Source organism: Pleurodeles waltl, chromosome 9 (genome assembly GCF_031143425.1).
Source record: "Pleurodeles waltl isolate 20211129_DDA chromosome 9, aPleWal1.hap1.20221129, whole genome shotgun sequence".
Taxonomy (NCBI): Eukaryota; Metazoa; Chordata; class Amphibia; order Caudata; family Salamandridae; genus Pleurodeles; species Pleurodeles waltl.
Genome location: NC_090448.1, coordinates 228,412,469 through 228,435,144, shown reverse-complemented (window position 1 = coordinate 228,435,144; position 22,676 = coordinate 228,412,469). Strand labels below are relative to the sequence as shown.

General features: G+C 43.9%; 1 protein-coding gene across 1 annotated transcript in view; it reads left to right on the top strand.

Moving 5' to 3' along the window:
* The window catches only part of DNAH1 (dynein axonemal heavy chain 1), an 827,745-nt gene that overhangs the window by 498,005 nt on the left and 307,064 nt on the right, over positions 1 to 22,676 (top strand). Inside the window, exons 39-42 of the mRNA XM_069206595.1 lie at positions 3,411 to 3,530; positions 3,894 to 4,052; positions 9,659 to 9,763; positions 16,636 to 16,776. Coding sequence (XP_069062696.1) covers positions 3,411 to 3,530; positions 3,894 to 4,052; positions 9,659 to 9,763; positions 16,636 to 16,776 — 525 coding nt within the window. The remainder of the gene's footprint in view (positions 1 to 3,410; positions 3,531 to 3,893; positions 4,053 to 9,658; positions 9,764 to 16,635; positions 16,777 to 22,676) is intronic.

The following is a 22,676-nucleotide window of genomic DNA, read 5'->3' as shown; positions in this document are numbered from 1 at the left end:
GCCAGATGGTGCATGAGGGCTCTGCCGTGGGACCTGAAGTTCCACTGGGCTCAGTATCCGGGAAATCTTACCGACGTGGTTCAGATCTCGGAGAGGACTGCGGAAGATCTGCAGTGGTGGTTAGTGAGCTGCGAGTGGGTCAAGGGCAGACCCCTCTCCCTTCCCCAACCAGATCTAACGGTAGTGACAGATGCGTCACTTCTGGGATGGGGCGGCCATCTGGGTGAGGTGGAGATCAGAGGTCACTTGTCTCCGGCGAAATCCGGGCTCCACATCAACTTGTTGGAGCTTCGGGCGATCCAGCTAGCATAAAAGCATTTCTTCCTGTTGTGAAAGGGAAGGTGGTGCAGGTGTTCACGGACAACACTACCGCTATGTGGTACTGCAACAAGCAGGGCGGTGTGGGGTCGTGGACCCTTTGTCAAGAGGATTTACGTCTCTGGACATGGCTGGAACAGCAGGGCATAACCCTGGTGGTTCAACACCTGGCAGGTTCTCTGAACGCCAGAGCAGACGAACTCAGCCGAAAATGCTTAGAGGATCACGAATGGTGTCTCCATCCGGGGGTGGCGCAAGGACTCTTTCAGCAGTGGGGAGAGCCTTGGTTAGATCTGTTCGCCTCCGCAGAGAACACTCAATGTCAGCAGTTTGGCGCGTTGGAGTTTTCAAGGGGGCTATCGCTAGGCAACGCTTTTCGTTGTGTGGAGTTCAGGCCTCGTATACGCTTTTCCGCCTATACCACTTCTGCCCAGAGTTCTCAAGAAAATCAAGAACGACCGTGCCCAAGTAATCCTTGTGGCTCCGGATTGGGCACGGAGAGTTTGGTATACCGAGCTTCTCAAAATGAGCATCGGTCCTCCAATCAGGCTGCCTCTTCGGGAGGATCTTCTGTCGCAGGGGAAGGTTCTCCACCCGAACCTGTCAACTCTGCGCCTTCATGCGTGGAGATTGAGCGGCGACAGTTGATGGTTTATGACCTCCCTCCTGAGGTCTGTGATGTCATTCTGGCAGCCAGACGTCCCTCTACTAAGTCGATCTACGCCTGCCGTTGGAAACGTTTTGTTTCATATTGTTCAGAGAGGTCTATTGATCCTCTTTCTTCTTCTCTGTCTAACATCCTTTTGTTTATTTTGTCTCTCGCCCAGCAGGGTTCCTCCTTGGGGACTCTCAAGGGCTATCTTGCAGCCTTATCGGCTTTTCTTCAGTTGCCTGATCAACCATCTCTGTTTAAATCACCTATAGTACAGAGGTTTTTGAAAGGGCTTGTACATCTGTTCCCGCCTGTGCCTTTCGTTATGCCCCAGTGGGATCTTAATTTGGTTCTTACCTTCCTTATGTGTGCTCCTTTCAAGCCCTTGCATAACTGTCCTCTCCGGCTGCCTACTATTAAGACAGCCTTTTTGGTGGCAATTACATCTGCCAGGAGAGTGAGTGAGCTGCAGGCTTTATCTTCTAAGCCACCTTATCTCATGATATATCCTGACAAGGTGGTGTTAAGAACTCGTGCCTCTTTCCTCCCCAAGGTGGTGACCCCTTTCCATCTGGGTCAAAATATCACCCTGCCCACCTTCTTTGCACCACCTCATCCCTCTAAGGAGGAGGAGCGTCTCCATCGACTGGACCCAAAAAGGGCGTTATCGTTCTACCTTGACCGCACTAAAGAGTTCCGGCTGGACGACCAACTCTTTGTGGGGTACGTTGGTGCAAAGAAGGGTCGGGCAGTACAGAAACAATCCATTTCGCGCTGGGTCGTTCTCTGTATAAAAATATGCTACGCTTTGGCGAAGAAGCAGCCTCCTGAGGGCTTGAGAGCTCATTCCACTAGTGGGAAAGCTGCTACCACTGCGTTAGCACGTGGCGTATCGGTGGTGGACATCTGTCAGGCCGCAACGTGGGCTTCTTTACACACGTTTGCGAAACACTACTGCCTGGATAGCCAGGTCAGAAGAGAGGGGCATTTTGCCCGTTCTGTCTTACAGGACTTCCTAGAGTAAAAAAAAAAAAATCTCATTCAGACCCACTGCCATGGGTTATGGCTTGGGTATCTATTCTAAGGTAAGGAAGCTGCAGCTAGAAGTCTCTATCAGATGAACAAGTTAGTTACCTTCGGTAACGAGGTATCTGGTAGAGACTCTATCTAGCTGCAGATTTCTTACACCCGCCCAAGCCTCCCCGCTCTGGGGAATTTTTTTCTTATGTGGATACGTGTATATATATGTATATATGTTTCTATGTGTACATATGTATATTTTTGATTTTGGCAACTTTTGCCTTTCTGATAGGCATGAAAGTGTTTTTACTCCAAACAGTCAAAGAGGTTAAATGTATATTGGTTGGTTCTTCCATGACTCTGCGCTTCTGGCGTGGGAAGTTGTGGAAAAGAACTGACGTACGCGCGCCGAGACGGCGTCTATATAGACAACCGTGACATCATAGACGGCTCCAACGACGCTGACTACGCACGCGTAGCTGGTCGATGCACGCGGATCCGAACGACGCCGCCCGACGACGCCAAACTCCGGATTCGAAGCTGACGCCAGGGAATTCTAAGGTAAGGAATCTGCAGCTAGATAGAGTCTCTACCAGATACCTCGTTACCGAAGGTAAGTAACTTGTTCAACAATTCCATTCCTCATAATTACTTGGAATCGAACCACAAAATATAACCAAGTCCTTATTCACTAACCATAGGTGCAGAGCAATGGTTAATGAATATAATTCATAAGTCTGTTTATGTGGGACATAGAGACACTCCTACTCTGGAGCTCACTTAAACCTTGTAGTCGTAGCTCAAAGGCACACATCATGGGCTGGTGAAGAAGGAGATAGTCTCTTTTGGGGCTTAAGAGAATGTTATATGACTTAAGTCACATGTGGGCAACTGCATTTAACCTTTTCTGAGTGGAGACCTGACATTTTCTAGATGTGTGTGTCCTGTGGGCTACTTTTAACTTGCCTGTTATGCAGAGATGGTATAGAAATCAAATAGGGACATTTTCCCCGATCTACCACAGACCAGGGTTAAGGTTGCCTGCATAGCACTGTGATCCCCAACTCCTGGTGAACTGAGTGAACTCCTGGGCAAGACGCGGGGTGGATAGAGCTGGTAGGGATGACTGATGTTTGCCCTCAGAAAGTGCGCATACTAATATGATCCTGTGTGAAGCAATCTTTTGAATTTTTAAATAGGCATGTTCTAGAATGTTCTCTAATTATAAGTAAGACAGCATAAAATGCGTGTTTTAAATGGAGGTCAGGCATACAAGAAGACATATGCTTCCCTGAAGTAAAATATTCACTTTCCCCAACAGTTTATTTCTCATTTAAAGTTCTCAACTTCTCATTTTCATTCCAGCATGTGACACTCCTAATTCTTCTGTCTCCTAAGAACATTGTCTTTTTTTTTGTAGGATTCAATCAACTTTGTTCGGCGATCAGTCAAGGAAGTCATAACTTCAACAGACAGTAATTTAGTTGTGAGCCTCCTCAAACTTCTGGACTGCTTTTTCTACCCATTTTCCCCTAAAGAGGTAAAGTTTCCCCATGCACTAGGTTTTTGAGAACACACTGTTTCAGGCCTCCCTCCAAAGTAGCCCCTGGAGGTTTGGCTGTTTTTCTGCATTTGTAGGAAGTGCAGATGATGAGCTATTAGCCATTTGATAGCACTCAATGATGAATCTACAAGGGTCTCTCAGGAACGTTATCAGAACGTCATTTTCATTTGGTTCTCATTTGTGAAGCACCAGCTTTATGCATTGCCTCTTTCCTTATGTGCCTTGTATTGTACTTATTTTGAAAGCTCTATCAAAATATAACAGTTTTTGGGGATGATATGTGTAGAGTTAGCCTACCTTTACTGCTGAAACTCAAAGGAATATTTTTGTAATTTGCAGGGAGACAAGAAGGTTCCTTTGGAGAAACAGAATCGCATCCCAGAGCTCATTGAGTCCTGGTTCATATTCTCATTGGTATGGAGTGTTGGTGCGACAGGAGATGCTAAAAGCAGGGCAATATTTAGCACTTGGCTTCGAGAAAAGATGAGTACTGAGAAGGTGAGCTGGGAAAACATAGGTACAAAGGGTAAGGTGGGTGAGGACTAGCAATGAGGACAAGAAGAGACTTAAAAAGGCGAGAGGAAGTAAAGCTCAGGATCAGAGCTAGACCTCTGAATAAGCCGACGCATGTGTAGATTTGAAAATTTGTATCATAACCAATTATGTGCTTTGTTGCAAAAAATAATATCTGATAGAGACATCTAGCCACAGATTCCTTACCTTTGAATTTCCCAGGCTACTTCTTCCCCTTCGAATCCTCCCCTCCTCCTATACCTCCAACAAATGATCGAATTACAGTGGACCATTTTACCTTGCTCTGCCAGCAAGTTACAGCTCTTTTGATCAAAGGGGCCGTAGAGGGGGTTCCAATATCAGAAGTAGCCAGTGGTTGCTATTTCTCCTACTTTCTGATACCCCCCAAAAAGACCAATCCTAGACCTCCAAACCCTCAATCTCTTCCTCGGAAAGGAGAAATTCAGAATGCTGAATTTGGCTCAAGCCTCACCTGCACTGGACCAAGAAGACTGGATAATAGTGATGGACTTGCAGAATGCGTATTTTCATGTTCCCATCCTGCCTGCCCACAGACATTACCTGTGGTTCACGGTCAGTCACAACTACTTTCAGTTCACCATGCTCCCCTTTGGCCTTACCAGTGTCCCTCGGGTGTTCACCAGGGTGATGTCGGTGGTTGCAGCTCGTCGGCGGCGATCAGGGGTGCCAGTGTTACCTATCCTATCTCGATGACTTGCTGCTGAAGGCGGGCTTGCAGCAGGCTGTTGTCTCCCACCTCCAGATGACAGCAGACCTTTTGCATTCACGTGGGTTCTCTGTAAACATTCCGAAATCACACCTAACTCCCTCTCAGATGCTCCCTTTCATTGGAGCTGTTCCAGACACAATACATTTTCAGACTTATCCTCCCAAGCGTCAGGTCCAGGATATTCAGGCTATGATACCGATGTTTCAGCCTCTATCCTGGATTTTGGTGAGAATGACCGAGGCTGCTCGGCCTCATGGCTTCCTGCATCCTGCTTGTGACACATGCCAGATGCCATATGCGGGCTCTGCAGTGTTCCAGTTGGAGAGGCATTAGGAGAATCCGACAAGGTCCAGATCTCAGAGGGAACTGCAAAAGAACTGCAGTGGTGGCCAACAAACCACAATTGGGTCAGAGGCAGACCCCTCTCCCTTCCTCAACCGGATCCCACAGTAGTGACAGATGGGTCACTTCTGCTATGGGACGGCTAGCTGGATGAGGTAGAGATCAGAGGATTCTGGTCTCCGGCGGAATCTGGATTCTACATCAAATTGCTGGAACTCCAGGTGTTCCAGCTGGCATTGAAAGCCTTCCTTCCTTCCATGAAGGGATGGCTAATGCAGGTGTTCACTGACAACACCACTGCCATGTGGTACTGCAACAAACAGGGCGGGTGGGGTCCTGGACTTTATGTCAAGAGGCCCGGTTCTTTGGACATGGCTGTAACAGCAGGGTATATCCCTGGCGGTTCCTCACTTGCCAGGTTCTCTGAATGCTATGGCGGACAAACGCAGCCACAGATGCCTAGCGGATAATGAGCAGCATCTCCATCCAGAGGTGGCACAAGGTATTTTTCAACAGTGCGGCGAGCCCTGGTTAGACCTTTTTGCCTCCGAAGAGAATGTGCAATGTCAGCAGTTTAGCATGCTGTAGGGTATCTGTATACTAAATCCTTCTTGCACTGTCAAACAAGGTAGCTATTGTAGTACACTAATTGTTGTGTACGTTCTACTTTTACCTAAGATTTGGTAATATCAGTTTTTGTACTTTTGGTAGAGTGGATACATTAGAAGTCAGAAATTATCATCTTGGGTACCTCAAAACTTTCTTCGGTTTCCTCTTAAAGATTTTATATCGGATAACCATCACAATTTGATGGATTTTCTACACTTTGGTGTAGACATTTGAAGTTGGCATGTTCTTTGAACAATAATCTTTCTTTTTCCTGGCTTCTGTCAGCTCATCATCGTGGGACGTATATCGCTGTAGATTCTGTTCACTCTTTTGTATAGAATAATTATTATTATTGACTCTTTTTGTTTGTTTTTTCGCTTTTGAGTTTGCATTTAAGACTTCCTTCTTTTCGGAAGGATTTTACCTTCAGGGGTACTTTTTCTTATCTATGAAGAGGTTCATATCTGTTGTGCATGAGGAGGTTAGGTGTTTGCCTCATCTAGGTACAACTGTTTTATGATTTCTTGACTTTAGTTGTTGTAGGTTGGGTTCACACTTTGAAAAGTGTTGTTGTAAGATGGAATATACAAAATCAGACTGATTCCTTTTTATTTCAGGATCTTGCAAATGTATTTTTTTGCGATATTGACACCTTTCCTCGTTTATCTGTGGATGAGTCTTATTCATTAGAAGAGTCACATACTCACCTTGGTTTCCGCCTCACTGGCAAGGTTCCTGTTTCATACTTGCTGTTTTATTCAGCCTTTTATGAAATATAAATACATGTGTGTATGTATATATATATATATATATATATATATATATATATTTAGTAAGTTACTACATAGGCTTTTGTTTATTATACTCCTGTATCAGTATGCATGTATATTGAGAATATTTTGAAGATAATTTTATCATCTCTAGTTACTTTTCCTAGGGAAAGTATATTTATATGCCATATGGTTGCTATTGTTGTCTTCACCTTCTTTTTAAAGAGGGCAATTGTATGTTTTCTCAGCACGGGATAAACATTCTATGTATGCCTTATAGTGTAGGTCTGGTTGGGCTATACCTTTACAAGGGAAAAGGTATTTCTCAATGGCGTGTTATGCTGCTTTATGTTCCAACAGGATAGACCACGCAGTTTCTGTCTACATGTAAGATCCAATATATTTATCTTCACTAGCTCATTTGGCAATACTGTCCTGTGGTTACGGGTAGTGTTTCTTACCCATGTTTTCTTTCTCTTTATGATATCATTGCTTAGGTCCTTTCCACAGTGCCGATGGGGCGTTCTTGCATGGTTTTGCATCCCAATAAGGGAGCAAGTAGCTTAATATTTATTTTGTTATTTTGCCTCTAATGCCCATTGGTCATATTAACATGGATTTTCTTTATTCCATGTTTTTGAATGTTTATGGCTTTTTATCCATGGTTCCTCCCATGAGTTTCACATTACAAAATATATTATGTCTTACCTCCATTATTATGAATGCTGGCCTTTTTTAATTGTTCAGGACCAGTTATGTTCTAGGGTCAGATTTGTAAACGTTTTCGATCATGAGTGATGCTCTCTCCATTCTTTAAAAGTTTTTGAGACTTTTTCTTACTGAGGTCCTTTACACAGTTTTTTTAGAAAAGAGAATGTGTTTCCTCATAGATATTCTTATGAATGCGCAGTCTACTACTCTTGTGCTATACCAGTTTTCTTCTGGTTAGATATTGTTGGGTCTCTTCTGACACACATTTGACATACTAACATGGATGAGCTTATTTCCATGTTTCTCATGCCTTATGGTTTTATTTACTTGTGGTTCCTTCCACAGGTTTTGATGTTGTAGAATGTGTTATTACTCATCATAATCCTATGATCTTCTCTTCTTCTAGACCTGTTTTGCAAAACCTAGAGACTTTTTGGAAGGTATTAGTTCTCAGTCCCTCCTCCGGGTTGCTATGACTTTGGTATCGGGTTCTAAAGTAAGAAATCTTAGAGATCTATCAGATGAACAAGTTAATGACTTTCAATAATGCATTCCCTGGTAGAGACAGGATCTAGCCGCAGATTCCTTAACGACTCTCCAATCCTTGCCGTTCTGCGAACTCAGTCCTCTGTGGTCTCAGATTTTGTTATGGAAATCAACGCCTTGAATTAGGAATTCAGTGATTATTTGATACAGGGATGTCTTTTGTTCTAGCACATTTTTTCAATAGGCATTTTCTATATGAGGCTCCATGTTTTGAGTGCGGAAAATAGTCATAGAAGAAACTGACGTCAGCGCATTGGAGAGGGGGTTATATGGACTCTGCTTATGTCACATACTGTGGACGACGTTGATATGAAGTCACTCAGGGGGACATTCCGACCCCGGCGGGAGCCGCCCGCCTGGCGGAAACTGCCCAAGCACCGCACCACGGTCAAATGACCGCAGCGGTGATTCTAACTTTCCCGCTGGGCCGGCGGGCGATCTCAAGAAGATCGCCCGCCGGCCCAGCGGGAAAGCCCCTGCAAAGAGGAAGCCGGCTCCGAATGGAGCCGGCGGATTTGCAGGGGTGCGACGGGTGCAGTGGCACCCGTCGCGATTTTCAGTGTCTGCAAAGCAGACACTGAAAATCATTATGGGGCCCCCAGGGGCCCCACAACACCCGTTCCCGCCAGCCTCTTCCTGGCGGTGTAAACCGCCAGGAACAGGCTGGCGGGAAGGGGGTCGGAATCCCCATGGCGGCGCTGCATGCAGCGCCGCCATGGAGGATTCCCCCAGCCGGGGGAAATCTGGCGGGAAACCGCCGGGCCCGGCTGGGCGACCGCGGCTTCACAGCCGCGGTCGGAATACCTGGTGCAGCACCGCCAGCCTGTTGACGGTGCTTCATCCGGCCTCCACCCTGGCGGTCTATGACCGCCAGGGTCATAATGAGGCCCTCAATGTCCTCTTCCGACACGTAGGCGTGCTGTGGGGAAAAAAGCTTCCGGGTCCAGGCTCGTGCCTGTGGAAGTAAGGAATCTGCCGCTAGATCCGGTCTCCACTAGAGAATGCCTTACTGAAGGTTAGTAACTTGTTCATTACTGCCAGTTTCTATATGTCCAGTAGCGTGTAATGTCAGATTCCACTAGGTCAGCAACAGGTGCTGTCAATTTCTGTGTTGCCTGCAACATATATTTATATTTTATTATGCCAAGTCTCATATCCTCATATGCCCAATAACATATCATCAATCATACCTACATTAACACATATTGCCATTTTCCACATACTAAATAACAATACTGCCAGCTATCACAGGTCAAATAACTGATTGTGTGTATTGGCATTCTGCATACCTAGTAAGGAGTACTGACTGTTTGCTCCTTCTCTGTCATAAATTGCCTAATTTCATATGCCCAGCAATCATTATTGCTTTGTAACTTGCACACCTTTTGAACCATTTGACTACTCATATGACCACTGAGTCTAACTGTGGCATTTAATGTAACAGACACAGCAAGCAGGGTCTTTCTCACAGTCTCAAACTAAGAGAGAAGAGGTAACACGCATGCATGCTCCCTCTCTACCCACCCACCCTGTGTACAGGTGTTCTCTGATCTATGCTTCTAGCACATGATCTACTGGAAACAAGGGGTGACTCTTAATCTGGAGTTGTAGTCCTGAATATGGGACCACCAAAGGCTCCAGAGCAACCATCTAAGAGAAATGTCATTATTGATTGTGTTCATACTCTCCACTGGTATCAGCAGTCTTACTCTGGGCTACTGATGGTTACTTCTAAATAAATGTTGATATTCTTTCTGTAGTTGATATGTGTAGTTTGCTCTGCCTTGGTAAAATATGTTCTAATAATGAAACAATAAGAGCCCTGAATTACAGTACTAACAACAGTCCTGTTTCTCCTTTAGATCAAGCTCCTGTTCCCAGCTGAAGGTCTGGTGTATGATTACATGTTGGATGATGCAGGAATTAGCAGTACAGCTGAAGAAGAAGATGATGAAGGAGAAAAGAAGGTGATGAAGTGCACAAACTAGGCCACGAGGGGGCTATCTATAATAGCGCAGTGAGAAATTGTTAATTTTGTTGGCTAGAGGGAGGGCAGGATGTAACAAAGCCGGAAGACCTAGACTGGAAGGAAGTGAATCAATAATTGAAGTTTCACAGGTTCTTGAGTGCTACATAGTGAAAATTGACAAAGCGTACAAAAGTGTGGATTTAGGTTACCAGACATTCATGTCAAATTATTGGAGCTATTGGATAAAGAGGGCACAAAAGGAAAATGGTGGATAAGAGATACTGAGGTATTGGATACTGGGGTTCTTGAAAGAGAGGAAAATATTTAGGGAAAGTAAGTAGAAAGGCCAACCCAATTAGGGGAACCTGAAAAAGATAAAAGTGAGTAAAGAGACTGGAGAGGACATGAGTTGGATAATGGATCCTTGTGGCCTGAGTACGATCATTATTGCTTGTACCAGACCTAATAAATACTGATACCTTTAGGTGGTGTACTTACCTCCTATGGTAAATTTCTCTAGTTTCACAAGCCAGAATAAGGCATAACATGTAGACTATGGGCCTGATTACAACTTTGGAGGAGGTGTTAATCCGTCCCAAAAGTGACGATAAAGTGATGGATATACCACCAGCTGTATTACGAGTTCCATAGGATATAATCGACTCGTAATACGCCTGGTGGTATATCCGTCACTTTACCATCACTTTTCGGACGGATTAACACCTCCTCCAAAGTTGTAATCAGGCCCTATGTATTTATGGCATTGATTTCCTCAGGTTTTAACTTTTTCAGTCCATGTGCTCCCTATTAATTTTGGCAGTTTTTTTTCTTGTGAAATTTTCTAGGGGAAAATGCAGGGTTGCATCAATTACTGCTGAACACTGAACTCCTATCTGTGATAAGACTTCTCTTTGCATACTGATTGGAATTTCACTCACTACCTGTAATGGAGGCTAGGCCCTATAATTATCTTCTCCGTTATAAACATAATTCATGGAGGACAATGCATTTATGTCTGTGAGCCCCTAACAAGCTTTGACATATGGCAAGCATGCATAACTTTTTGGACAAGACAGATCCAGTCATGTTTAAGCAAAAATCTCAGCTATATTTTAGTGAAAGCAGACTAGATAGCAGATTTCATACTCTGGGTCAATGAACCAAACCGAATCTGCTTTAAAGAAAACATCATAGGAAAATAAGTCATAAACATCAAATTAAGCCTATAATCTATTTTAGCATCAATAACGACACCAGTTTATTAAGAAGTTCAAGATTTATTTCCCTATATTAACAATGCTAAGGTCACAAAAATAATTCTCAAACTCAAATGATACATGTAGAGAAACAATAAAGGCTGATTTAGTCGGCTAATTAATCTAACCTTAATCAATGTAAAAAGACATAGTGGGGGGTCATTACAACCCTGGCGGCCGGCGGTATGTTGGCGGTAACACCGCCGACAGGCTGGCGGTGTTCCGCCAGCAATTATGACCGTGGCGGAAAAGCCACGGTCATACCGCCAGCCCCTCCACTTTCCCGCCAGGTTTCCGCCTGGCGGGCATAATCCCCAGGGCAGCAGTGCAAGCACCGCTGCCCTGGGGATTATGAGTCCCCGACCGCCAGCCTGTCCGTAGCGGTAAACACCGCCATTGAAAGGCTGGCTGTAAGGGGACTGGGGGTGGGGGTGCCCCTGGGGGCCCCTGCACTGCCCATGCACTTGGCATGGGCAGTGCAGGGGCCCCCAGGCATAGCCCCATCGCGCATTTCACTGCCCGAATTTCGGGCAGTGAAATACTCTGAACATCAGCATTGCTGCCCGCTCTATTATGACTGTTACCGTCCGCTGGCCCAGCGGAAATGTCAAAATAGGGAGACATGAATACTGCCGGCAATGGTGGTATTCTGTCTCCCGCGGCCTCGGCAGTCTTTTTGAAAGACCGCCGAGGTTGTAATGACCCCCATTATCTCAATGGTTATTACACAAAACCATAACAATAGAATCTGAGCAAGAGAAATTGAATACATTGAAATAACAAGACGAAAGGAATCAATGACCATTCATGTGAATGAGAGTAACACCTCACTAACCACTAATTAGCATCAAGATGTTGGACTTCATATAAAAGATTTAGTAACACGAATTTAGAAAAACATATAGCTATGACGCTATCAAAAACTAGCAGCAGTATTAAACATTGGCAGTTGGTACCTGGAAAACAAAAGACAAAACACAATACAGAGTTCATACATTTACCCAGTCTCTAAGATAATCAACAACAAATTCTACTTTATCAGGGGGACAGCAACATCAGACATCAGCATCAGAACAGGAACAAGGTAGCATCAGGAACAAGGGTAGGGGGGATAGTTTAGAGTTTGGACTATAAAATTCACTAAACCATCAAAGCATAAGTTCAGTATTGAACAGACATAATAAACTCAGAAAGTACCAGAATGTCAGTAGACTGTCTGGCAAAGCATGAAATGTCAAAGTGACAGATCACAATAGTAGGTCTCTGGAACTCAGGATACACGAGAATAGAATGACAAATGACCAATGATGACTGAACATTAAATTAAACTTGTTAAAGTTCATGATTGGATAGCGTATGAGTTGAGAAAATTATGTCCAATCAGAACGTTAACAGACATAATTTTTTTTAATATAAAATGTTATCTCTAGGCTCTTCCATTTGCTGTTAGCCGGCTGACGAAAACTTGAATTAATACAATTGCATCTTGTGTGTCCTCTTCTCTAGCTGCATCTATAAACCCTTTGTTCAACACCTCCGGAATACGCTGTCACAGGACAATGATTACAAAATATGGAAACATTTCACGTTGCACCATTTCCCCGAGGGAAAAACACACGAATTAGAAACATGACTACAGACAAGTATGCAAGGCTGATGAATGAAGTCTGTTAGACAGGAAATGTACTTGCATCTAGAAACATTTTATACTGATAACATTGCACAGTGGCCTTGCTTCTGCTTCAGGCTCAGCAGAGACCACAATTACACGTTTAATTTCAGTATTTATTATTAGCAAAGGACATGTTCTTAAAGAGACAGAAATATTTGGTTATAATGTTAACTTAGCATTGGAAAAACAAATACAGGCCTTTTACTTGATCACGGGCACTAGGTGGATCACAATTTTCGAGTTAATATAAAATTACTATATAGTGATTAATATATCGAGATATAAGTATGATTACATATGAGGAAAATATTAATATGAAATTTACACTCACAATGATGAAGTCATTATCGCCTCTGCTTCCACTTCCTCCATTTCATTCACATGAAATTTAGTGTGCACTTGTTCCACTTAGAGTACCTTGAATGAATCAGTCCTGCATGGTTTTTATCAATAACTCTATCAAGAGTAGTTAATTTGTGCACCTGATCCCTTCTGAGGATGCAGTCACTATTTCTTAGGATTCCTCTCTGGAATCAGTCCTTAGTTCCTCATTGCCATAGTTGCTTTTGTAGGCACATCAAAAATTGATAATGCAGACATCATAATCAGAAGGATGAGGTTTAGAATTTATGAAATTGATGTACAAGCCTGGATTGGTTCTGGTCCGATAAGAACATACATTCCTGGTAGGTCAGTGGTTATATACATGTTACTTCAAGAATTATGACAGTTATCAAAGGTGCAGTGATTTAAAAGCCCATTACTAATTTCATGAGGCATTTGCTGTTTCACTGTGCCTGGTTTATGTACTTAGCCTATATTCTTTCATCAGCAGTGATAGCCAGTTATTAGCCTCATGCTCCAGCACCATCCAATTTCAGGGCTCATAGCTGAGTTATTACACATGCATTAGTGGATTCTAGATTCCATAGCTACCTGGTTTCTGTGTTAACCAGATAGCTTTTCTGGAGTATGGTATATGTCAATGTGTGGCGTTTTAACCTGGCATGTGATTCATGCCATAGCAGTCTTTCCCATTAGATGTTTGAGATCATTTCTCTCCCAATACATTTAGGTATTCATCTACCAGATAAAACTGGATTTTCAAGCGTCATCTATTCTGTAGAAAGCTCCAGTGAGAACTATCTGCAGTTGTTTGACCATAATACTAAGGCCAGACAAATAATTTGCTTGGCTGGACAGCTTGAGACTATCAACAGAATTTCCTCTCATTTGTCCACGACCACGTGTAATTTACCAACTTTTGAGTTGTATTCAACATGTTCATTCTATAACCTGTCCAACAGTGGGGACAAAGTAGGCAGTATTAATGCCATGACAGCATCCCACCTCAGTCTCTACATGCTGACCCTTACCTTTATTGTATGATAGGTGTTGATCAGCCTCCAGACTTGTGCATCTATTACATTCATTGGTACATGTTTTAGTGTGGGCCAGGTGAATAAACAATATTGTGTTGGCCTTATGGCACCACAAATGGACCTCCGCACATGGCATTGCTGTGCTATTGGAACAGTCCACCACAAGCAGTAGACACATTGTAAACACTGTGACTGATGCTTACTGCCTCTGAGAGAGAGAGCAAGGCTGATGTCAGAGTAAAACACAAAGGTGGTAAGTTTCCTTTGGAACCAAGTACACAGTGAAAGTGCTGCTAATAGCCTGGAGCACTTTCTGCCACAGTGAAGTGTTTGCTGCTCCTGAAGTCTTCCCAGCTAGTTTGGACTAGTTGGGAAGACTTCTGGAGCAGCTCCTTGAGACCCTCGCGGGTGAGTAGTGCCCTTTATAAATACTCTGATTGATTGATTGATTGACTGGGATAAACAAAAGATTCAGGCACAAAAATTGAAGTGGCCCCATTAGTGAACCAGATAGCTAAGAAATGGCCCAGATTAATGAAGCCCCTTTTGAACTTGTAAAGACAGCTGAATACGTATTTTGCAAGGTATATATGCATATATTTGTGCTCGCTACAATCAATGATTGTGGTAATTTTATCAGGAAAATGAACAGTAAAAATCGATCCATTAAACCACAAATGGACCCACAAAAAACAACAAAAACAATTGCCAGCACACTCACCTGTCAGACCAGCCCTTCGGGCACTGCCTGATTGCCCTGTAGGCCATTCCGATCCTGTCCCAGCCATATTTGAACCAGTCTCAGTGCACCACTGCAGAGAAATTGTGCCTGATAGAGTCCAGGTGCTCCTGGTGGTAGTCACATGGAAGGATTTGACATACCATGCAATCAAAAGTCACACTGAGTAAAACTCGGAGCATGCTAAAGGGACATCACTGGTTTAAAGTATTTTACACCCACTCGTATGAAAAGAGACACAGAAAAAGGCTGATATGAAAAGACAAGACAAAGTAGAAGTACATCAAGAAGTGATTAAATCACAAAGTACAAAAATCATTTGTGAAACAGAAGAGATCGAAAAGAAAGTGGAACTAAGTAAAAGACAGAAAGAAAAAAAGGTGTACAAGATAAGTAATAGAAAGAATAAGTGTGAGACTAAGAGAAAGACATATACAAGACAAGGTGTGTGATAGAGGTGGGTAGCCTCTGAAAGTTCTAGCCAGATGCATGTCTCTGACTTAGCTCACGGTCCTTGTGAACCCTCAGTCCCGAACCACACCAAGCGTTAATGTAGCTTCTTCCTGTCACCCACACTCTAACTTATTGGAACAAGAATTAATTAAAAGAACATTATGTTTGATGTAAAACCGGAGATAGAAACTCATACTTATCTAGTGGTTGAATGGCATAATGTGAAATTAGACAATTTTAGTAGCGTCCCCGCTTGACCAAACTGTGTGATCCTAGGCAAATAGTTTATTTCACTGGCTTCTTTTTTTCGGGATTGCACGTGAGAGCACTTTGAAATATGTGACTTCAGGGTATGTCCTATTCAACCACATCTTTTATGTGCAATTTAAATATGCTATAATGTTGCTCCATGTAAGAATCTAAGTTTCTGTAATAAGAACTACTTATGCTCAAAGAAAATTATCCTGAGCTACTGAGAGTATTAGCGTTGTAATAGTGACCCCATCAGACAAGATGCGGCTTTACCAGCAATAATCACCTCAGTGAGTCAGACAGGATTACCAGTTGGCTGAAACTCTACTGAACTTTGGCAGCAATTCTTTTGAACCTTGAAACTCAATTCTTTGAACATATTACTTCTTTCTCAAATCTAAGTGCGTCAACTTGGAAGCTGAAACTATGTTGAACCCTGAAACCTAAATATGGGATTATATCACTGTCTCACTAATTAAAGTGCACTGACTTGGACTTAAGAGACTGTTCTTTTCCTTATTTGATATCCTACCATTAACATTATGATATTTTAAGTGTGGGAACTTACCATTTAGAGTAGTGTTCTTTACCAAGGGAGGATTTGGGTCCATGTCCTTCGGTTCAAGCTCCCACAGCACAGAATAAAGGCATTTCATACAGGAAGTTATCCCGTTTGGACCCTCCCGTCCTTTTGGATGCAAAGGATTGCCAGTTGAAATGTCAAAAAGGCTTTGTCATTGTTTATAATACTTAATAGCCACAGCTGCAACACTACTGGCAGGCTCCAAGGTTACCAATATGAGTTAAAAGCCTCCCAACGCCGCCAATGCTGTAAATATATTTTGGAAATTCAATCATTTCTCTCCAAACATCAGAACACGAGTTCTGAAAAAATACACATTTTTCTCTCATACATACCTACACACAATTTTCAATATTGGAATACATATATTGATTCAACCAAGCAAAAATGTTTAATTTAGTATACTAGGCTGCACACAGAAGAGTTACTTACAGTACTGCCACTAGTAGCTCACAAGCTATTTGTTGGAAACGCCTGCAGCAGTCCAACAACACAGCCTGTTCTAAAGTTGTTAAATATTTTCTTTTTTTTAGGTCAGCTGGGTGAATTGGATGGACTCTGCTCCACCATTCTCTTTGACTCCTGACACCAATTTCTCAGACATCATTGTCACCACACCAGACACCATACGTATGTCACGCCTACTGGAAATGCTGCTGACCAACAAAAAACCTGTAAGTTCTTTCCTTGTTTCAATGTTTTTCCACTCTGTCCTTGCATGTTAAAGCTATTAAATCCTCCTCTTCCTATGGCCTGTGTAGAGGGCATGTTAGGATCCAGGAGGTAAAATAGAAGCCAGTTGCCTGAAAAGATGAAATTGAATGAATTGAATGAGAATCATGGACATTTCATGTGGTCCTCCTGGTCATTGGTCATCCCATTGTGTGCACAGGGAGAAAAGCAAAAAGGGGTACATAGAACAGTCTGACTATTTGTTAGAACCAATATTCAGTCTAGAGAGCTCCATTCCAAACAGGTCATCATTCTTTGCAGCTTGTGGCTATACAGGTCATTAGGAAAACCTTTTCTTTGCTTCCAAAACTGCTTTTTGTGTTGCCAGACATGTTTTGAATTGCTTCATTAACAATCACCCCTGGCTGTGTTTTTTTAACAGTTAACTTTCCAGATGGGCTCTTTAGCCCTACCTACTCATAAGTCAGTTACATTATGGAAGAAGCTTTCCAGAATTATATTTATTTTCTAGAGAAACTATAGATTTTTTGCTTTAGCTTCATTGCAGAAGAATTATTCAAATTTGTACAAGTATTAATGATGACCCGCTTATTTATTTCGAGGATCAAAACACTGTGAGCTTCACTGCAATTTTAAAGACTTTGGCCCTCATTATGAGTGTGGCAGTCTCAAGACAGCAACACTCGCGATGGCAGTCGGACTGCCACAGACAGGGCGGTCCGACTGCCCTATTATGACTGTGGCAGATGGGCCATGGTCCGACTGCCGGCACCAATAGCCTGGTGGTCTCGGTGATCGCAATCTGCCAGGGCAGTGTGGCAGGCAGCTCTGCCCTGGTGATTACAAGTCCCCTTTCAGCAAGCCTTTGTATGGCGGTCTCACTGCCATGCAGAGGCTGGTGGAAAGGAGGTGTCCGAGTCCCCATGGTGGCCCCTGCACTGCCCATGCACTTGGCATGGGTAGTGCATGGGCCCCCATGGACAGCCCCATCATGCATTTCACTGCCCGAATTACAGGCAATGAAATGCGCAATGGGTGATGTTGCACCGACACACCACAACATTGCCACCGGCTCGATTACGAGCCTGCGTCAGTGTTGTGGTGAGTTTTCCGCTTGGCCAGCAGGCGGAAACACTGTTTTTGCCCACTGGCCCAGTGGAAAACTCCTAATAGGGTGGCCAGCATACCGCCAGCACTGGCTGCAGCGGCTTCGGCGGTCTTTCAAAAAGACCGCCGAAGTCGTAATGAGGGCCATAGACTTTGCTATAATTTCTCAAATCCTTTTGTTGTTCAACAACCACGGCCCGCTAGTGCCCCTATTCAGACTTCAGATGGCGTGTCCTACTCAGCTCTGACTGTGTCAGACCCCCCATCCAATTCCTCCCTGGTGCTGCGCCATACCTCCACTCCTTTGCCTGAGCCCACATCAGTTCTTGTTCCAACACCAGTGTCATATCTGAAGCAGACTTCATCTACATCTTGACCAATGTCTCTTTATGAGATTACCAAGGTACAGTCAGTGGTTTTTGAGTACCTTTGCCCTGGTGTCAATAACTGTAAAACAACGTGGCCTTATTCAGCTCAGATTTAATCCTCATACAAGACTTACAGAATGCTCCTCGTGACTAGGATGATGAGGAGAAGGCAGACAATGTATTGCCACCCTCACTAATCTGATGAGGAACTTTATTTAGATCTCCAAAAGAGAGATGAACTTGAACTCTCCATTTGGGCCCTCCTTGAGGATAGCTCTTCCTTTTCAGGTGTAGTATGTAGAGCATCTTAAGCTCTAGAACTGCAGTTCCCAACTGTAGAAACTAAGGTGGTTCTTATTACTGAAATTGTGCAGCCAAGACCTTCAACTTCAGAGCTTTTGTGCTGTTAGTGCAGCCTTGATAGACACTCTGATTGCAGCATGGTCATAGCCCTGTTTGGTGCCACAGGTAAGCTGCCTCATCGATAGGCACCATAGGCCTGCTCCAGGTGTTCATGCTTTACTGAGTCACCGCCTGGCTCTGGAAAATATTGTTATTCTTGCTCCTTCCCAAATGTCTTTCCTTCTGCTCCGCTTGATGGAGAATAAAAGTGCATTGACATGTTTGGAAAGAGGATGTTCTTCTCTGCCAGTTTGGCTTTGTGCTCTCTAAATGTGGTTTGCCTTTTAGGCAGACACATTTATGCCCTCTCGTATATGGTGATCAAGAACTTGTTTGCCTTCCCTCAACTCTTTCATAACTCCCTCGCACAAACTCTCCATGACAAACAGGATGAGGCAAATGTATTTGCAGATTGGGCTCAATACCACAAACTGTGTAAGCCATGCTGGTGGCATTGGTTTGGTGATTCATCATCACTCCTGGATGCTTGTCATCGGTTTCTCTGAGGACATGCCCTTTGTTGCTTTTAGGCTGTTTGTTAACAAGGTGGGGTCAGTACTGGAGAGATTTAAACATAACTGCACCACAGTAGGATCCTTAGGCTTGCTCTTTGGCCTACCAGTTTAATCAACAATACCAGAAGTCCAAGGATAACTCCTTGGCCCTGGCTTATTGCCACAGCCAGCGATTTGAATCCATGCAGCAGGCAGTCCAGTCCTTTCACTCCTTTATGGGGCATTGTGGAGCAGAAAACGGGACACCATCAACAGGGTCAGTGTTCATTTTCCTCTTCTATGACTACCACAGCTCCCAGCTGCTCTGATTCCCACCTTTGGGTATCGTGTGCGGCAAGTGGGAGGCAGAGTGCATTTTATATGTTTATCTGGCATGTGGTTACTTCAGACCAATGGGTCTTGCAGGTTGTCAGTCATGGTTACGCCCTTTTGCTTCTATAAACCCCCCCTTCCTGTTTTCATTCAGACATTAGCAGAACATGCCAATATCCTTACAAGAGGCTTAGTCATTGCTGGGCAAAGGGGCAATAGAGAAAGTCCCTGAGAAGGAGGTAGGCAAGAGGAGCTACTCATGTTACTTCTTGCTGCCTAAAAAGGACGGTGAGGGTCAGAGTGATTCTGGATCTTCCGCTGTTGAAAACCTTCCTTCGGAGGGAGAAATTTGAGATACTGGCTCTGGCACAAGTCCTCTGTGCCTTTTAACATGAAGACTTACAGAACCCATTCTTTAATGTACAGATTCTGCAGTCCCACAGGGGGCTCCTCTGCTTTTTGGTAGGGTTGGAACTCTTTGAACAAAATATTGTGCACTTAGGCCACACCTAGCCTCCATCTTTCTTGACAAATATGATGTCAGTGGCTGCAGCCCATCTGCGCAGGTTGGAAGTGCACATATTCCTGTACCTCCAGGAGGGGTTGCTCATCCCAGTCTGTTCCAGACCACTTGATGACAGCCATCTTGCTTCTTTCTTCCCTAGGGCACACCATCAATGAGCCAAAATCCCACCTTCAGCCATTTGAGAGCATTCCCTTTAAAGGGGCAAATAGTGCTTAAAGCCTTTCCACACCTGCAGTGAGAGCAGGACACTTAGGGTGTGATCCTGAAATGTTGGGCCTGGACTGGTATTCTAGCCTGGACAAATCTGAGACTTCTTGGTTTCCTGGCGTCATGTATTCCGCTGATGTCTCATGCTCACTGGCACATATGGGCTCTGTAGTGGAATCTTTGCCTTTCATGTGCTTAACACTGAAACTTGGATACAAATCTGTACGTCAGATGAGGCGAGTCAGAACATCTAGAGATGAATGAAGGATCACAACCTGACTTGCAACAGCCCATTCTTATTTCTCCATTCAGAGCTGTCAGTGGTGATGGATGCTTCAACTCTTCTCTAGGAAAGTCACTGAGAGCAGAGGCTTCTGGTCTCTGCTAGAGAAGAGGTACCACATTAGTCTTCTGGAGCAGCATGTCATCCAGTTGCCCTCAAGGATTTTCTGCCATCCATCTTGGGCAATCCTGTGCAAGTTCTGTAGGTAATTGGATGCCATGTTGCACCTCAGCAAACAGAGAGGTGTGGAGTTGTGTGCTGTGCCAGGAGGTGCTGAGACTGTGGCACTGACGGGACCTAGAGGGATTTTCCCTGTCTTTCAGTCATTTGGTGGTGGTCCCTAAATGTCATAGCAGATGAGCTCAGGAGATGATATCTATCTGACCACGAGTGGTGCCTCTATATGCAGATGGTTCAAGTTGCATTTGCCCAGTGGACCATGCCTTAAGTAGATCTTTTTGCTACCTCTGAGAACATTCATGATTGAGTTTTTGGCACTCTGGGGGTTCCACCTCAAGGTTCCCTGGGAGACATGTTTTGCTTATTGTGGAACTCTGGTTTCCCATTTTTTACCAATGTTTTTTTGGAATGTGAAGAAGGTAAGAAGGGGTTGGGCTCAGTTTATCCTGTAAGCCTCAAACTGGGATTGGAGGGCCTGGTACTCTGACCTGCTGAGTCTGTGCATTTGTCACCTGCTCTGTCAATATGTTAGTAATGATTTACTCTCCCAACAACAAGCAGCTCTCTACATCTGAGCATTCCCAACCTAAACCTTTGGGCATGGAGACTGAGCGTAACCTGCTGTGCAGGTTTTATGCGTCGTTCTATTATGGACATTTGGCAAAGTTTGTGTCTTGGTGCAAGGACCATACAAGCTAAATTTTCTAATTGTCTTTTGTTTGCCCTGTTTGTGGCCCTGCAATAACTTGCTATGAGCACTAAAGTTTATCAGCCCTCTCTGGCTTTTTACAGTTGCCTGTTCAGCTCTCTTTATTTGAGTTACTTGTTGTGATAAAAAAAAATTATGTTTCTTTCTGCACCTTTTTTTTTGCCAAAGTGGGGCCTTAATCTGATTCTTATCTTGTCAATGTGCATGCTTTTCCAGCAAAGGCATGACCATCCTGTCAGGTTCCAGGCCATTAAAGCTGTTTTTCGTTGTGATTACTTCAAGTACTAAGTCACTGAACTGGAGGTCATGTCAGTGCAACCACCATATACCACCTTTCTTCTAGACAAGCTGGTGCTTCAGGCTGTGGCATAATTTCTACCAAAGCTGGTTTTGAGTACCCACGTGGGGCAGTCTGTCTCACTTCCTGCTTTCTTCTCTCTCTCACATTTCTCATAGGTGGAGGAGAGAATGTATTGGTTGCACCCTATAAGTGCCCTTAGCTTTTATATTGATCGGACTAAAGAACACTAGGTGGATAACCAACTTTTTGTGTGGTTCTCTGGTGCTAAGAAGGAAAGCACAGTCCAGAAACCAACCTTTTCCAGATGTGTTGGTCTTTGCATAACGATGAGCTGTGCCTTGACCAAAATGAAGCCTCCTTCAGGCTCATTCTACTAGAGCTAAGGCTGTCACTACTGCCTTAACCAGGGAAGTACCAGTGCTGGACATCTGCCTGGCAGCTACAAGGGCATCTGTCCATACCTTCACCAGGCTTTACTGCCTTGACCCTGAGGTCTGCAGGGAGGGACATGTTGCCTGCTCTGTATAGTAGTGATTCCTGGTCTGAAGTACTTTTCTCAGACCTTCCACCTATAATCTATGGTTATATGTATGTTCCATCATAAGAACAAGTTACTTACCTTTGTTGGCGCTTTTTCTGATGTGGTACTTTGTCTAACTACAGATTCCTCACCAATCCTCCCTCCTCTGTTATGTGGAATGGCCTTCTAGATGTCAATAAATTAGCAATGTAGGCTTTTCAGATTGTTACTTTCCCAATCTGTCAGTGACACTCCACATTTAAGGGTGCAAAATGCTTAGTTGAATACTATTGTCAGTGCGCAAGATTGAAGCTCATATAGGACTCTCTACCATTACTTCCGAAAGTGGGACAAGGCTGCCGTAAGTCCAGCAGCACCACCAGCCGACGCACTGGAGCATTTGCTAAATAAGAATCCAAATCCAACCTGGGGCTGGAGGTCTACAAATCTG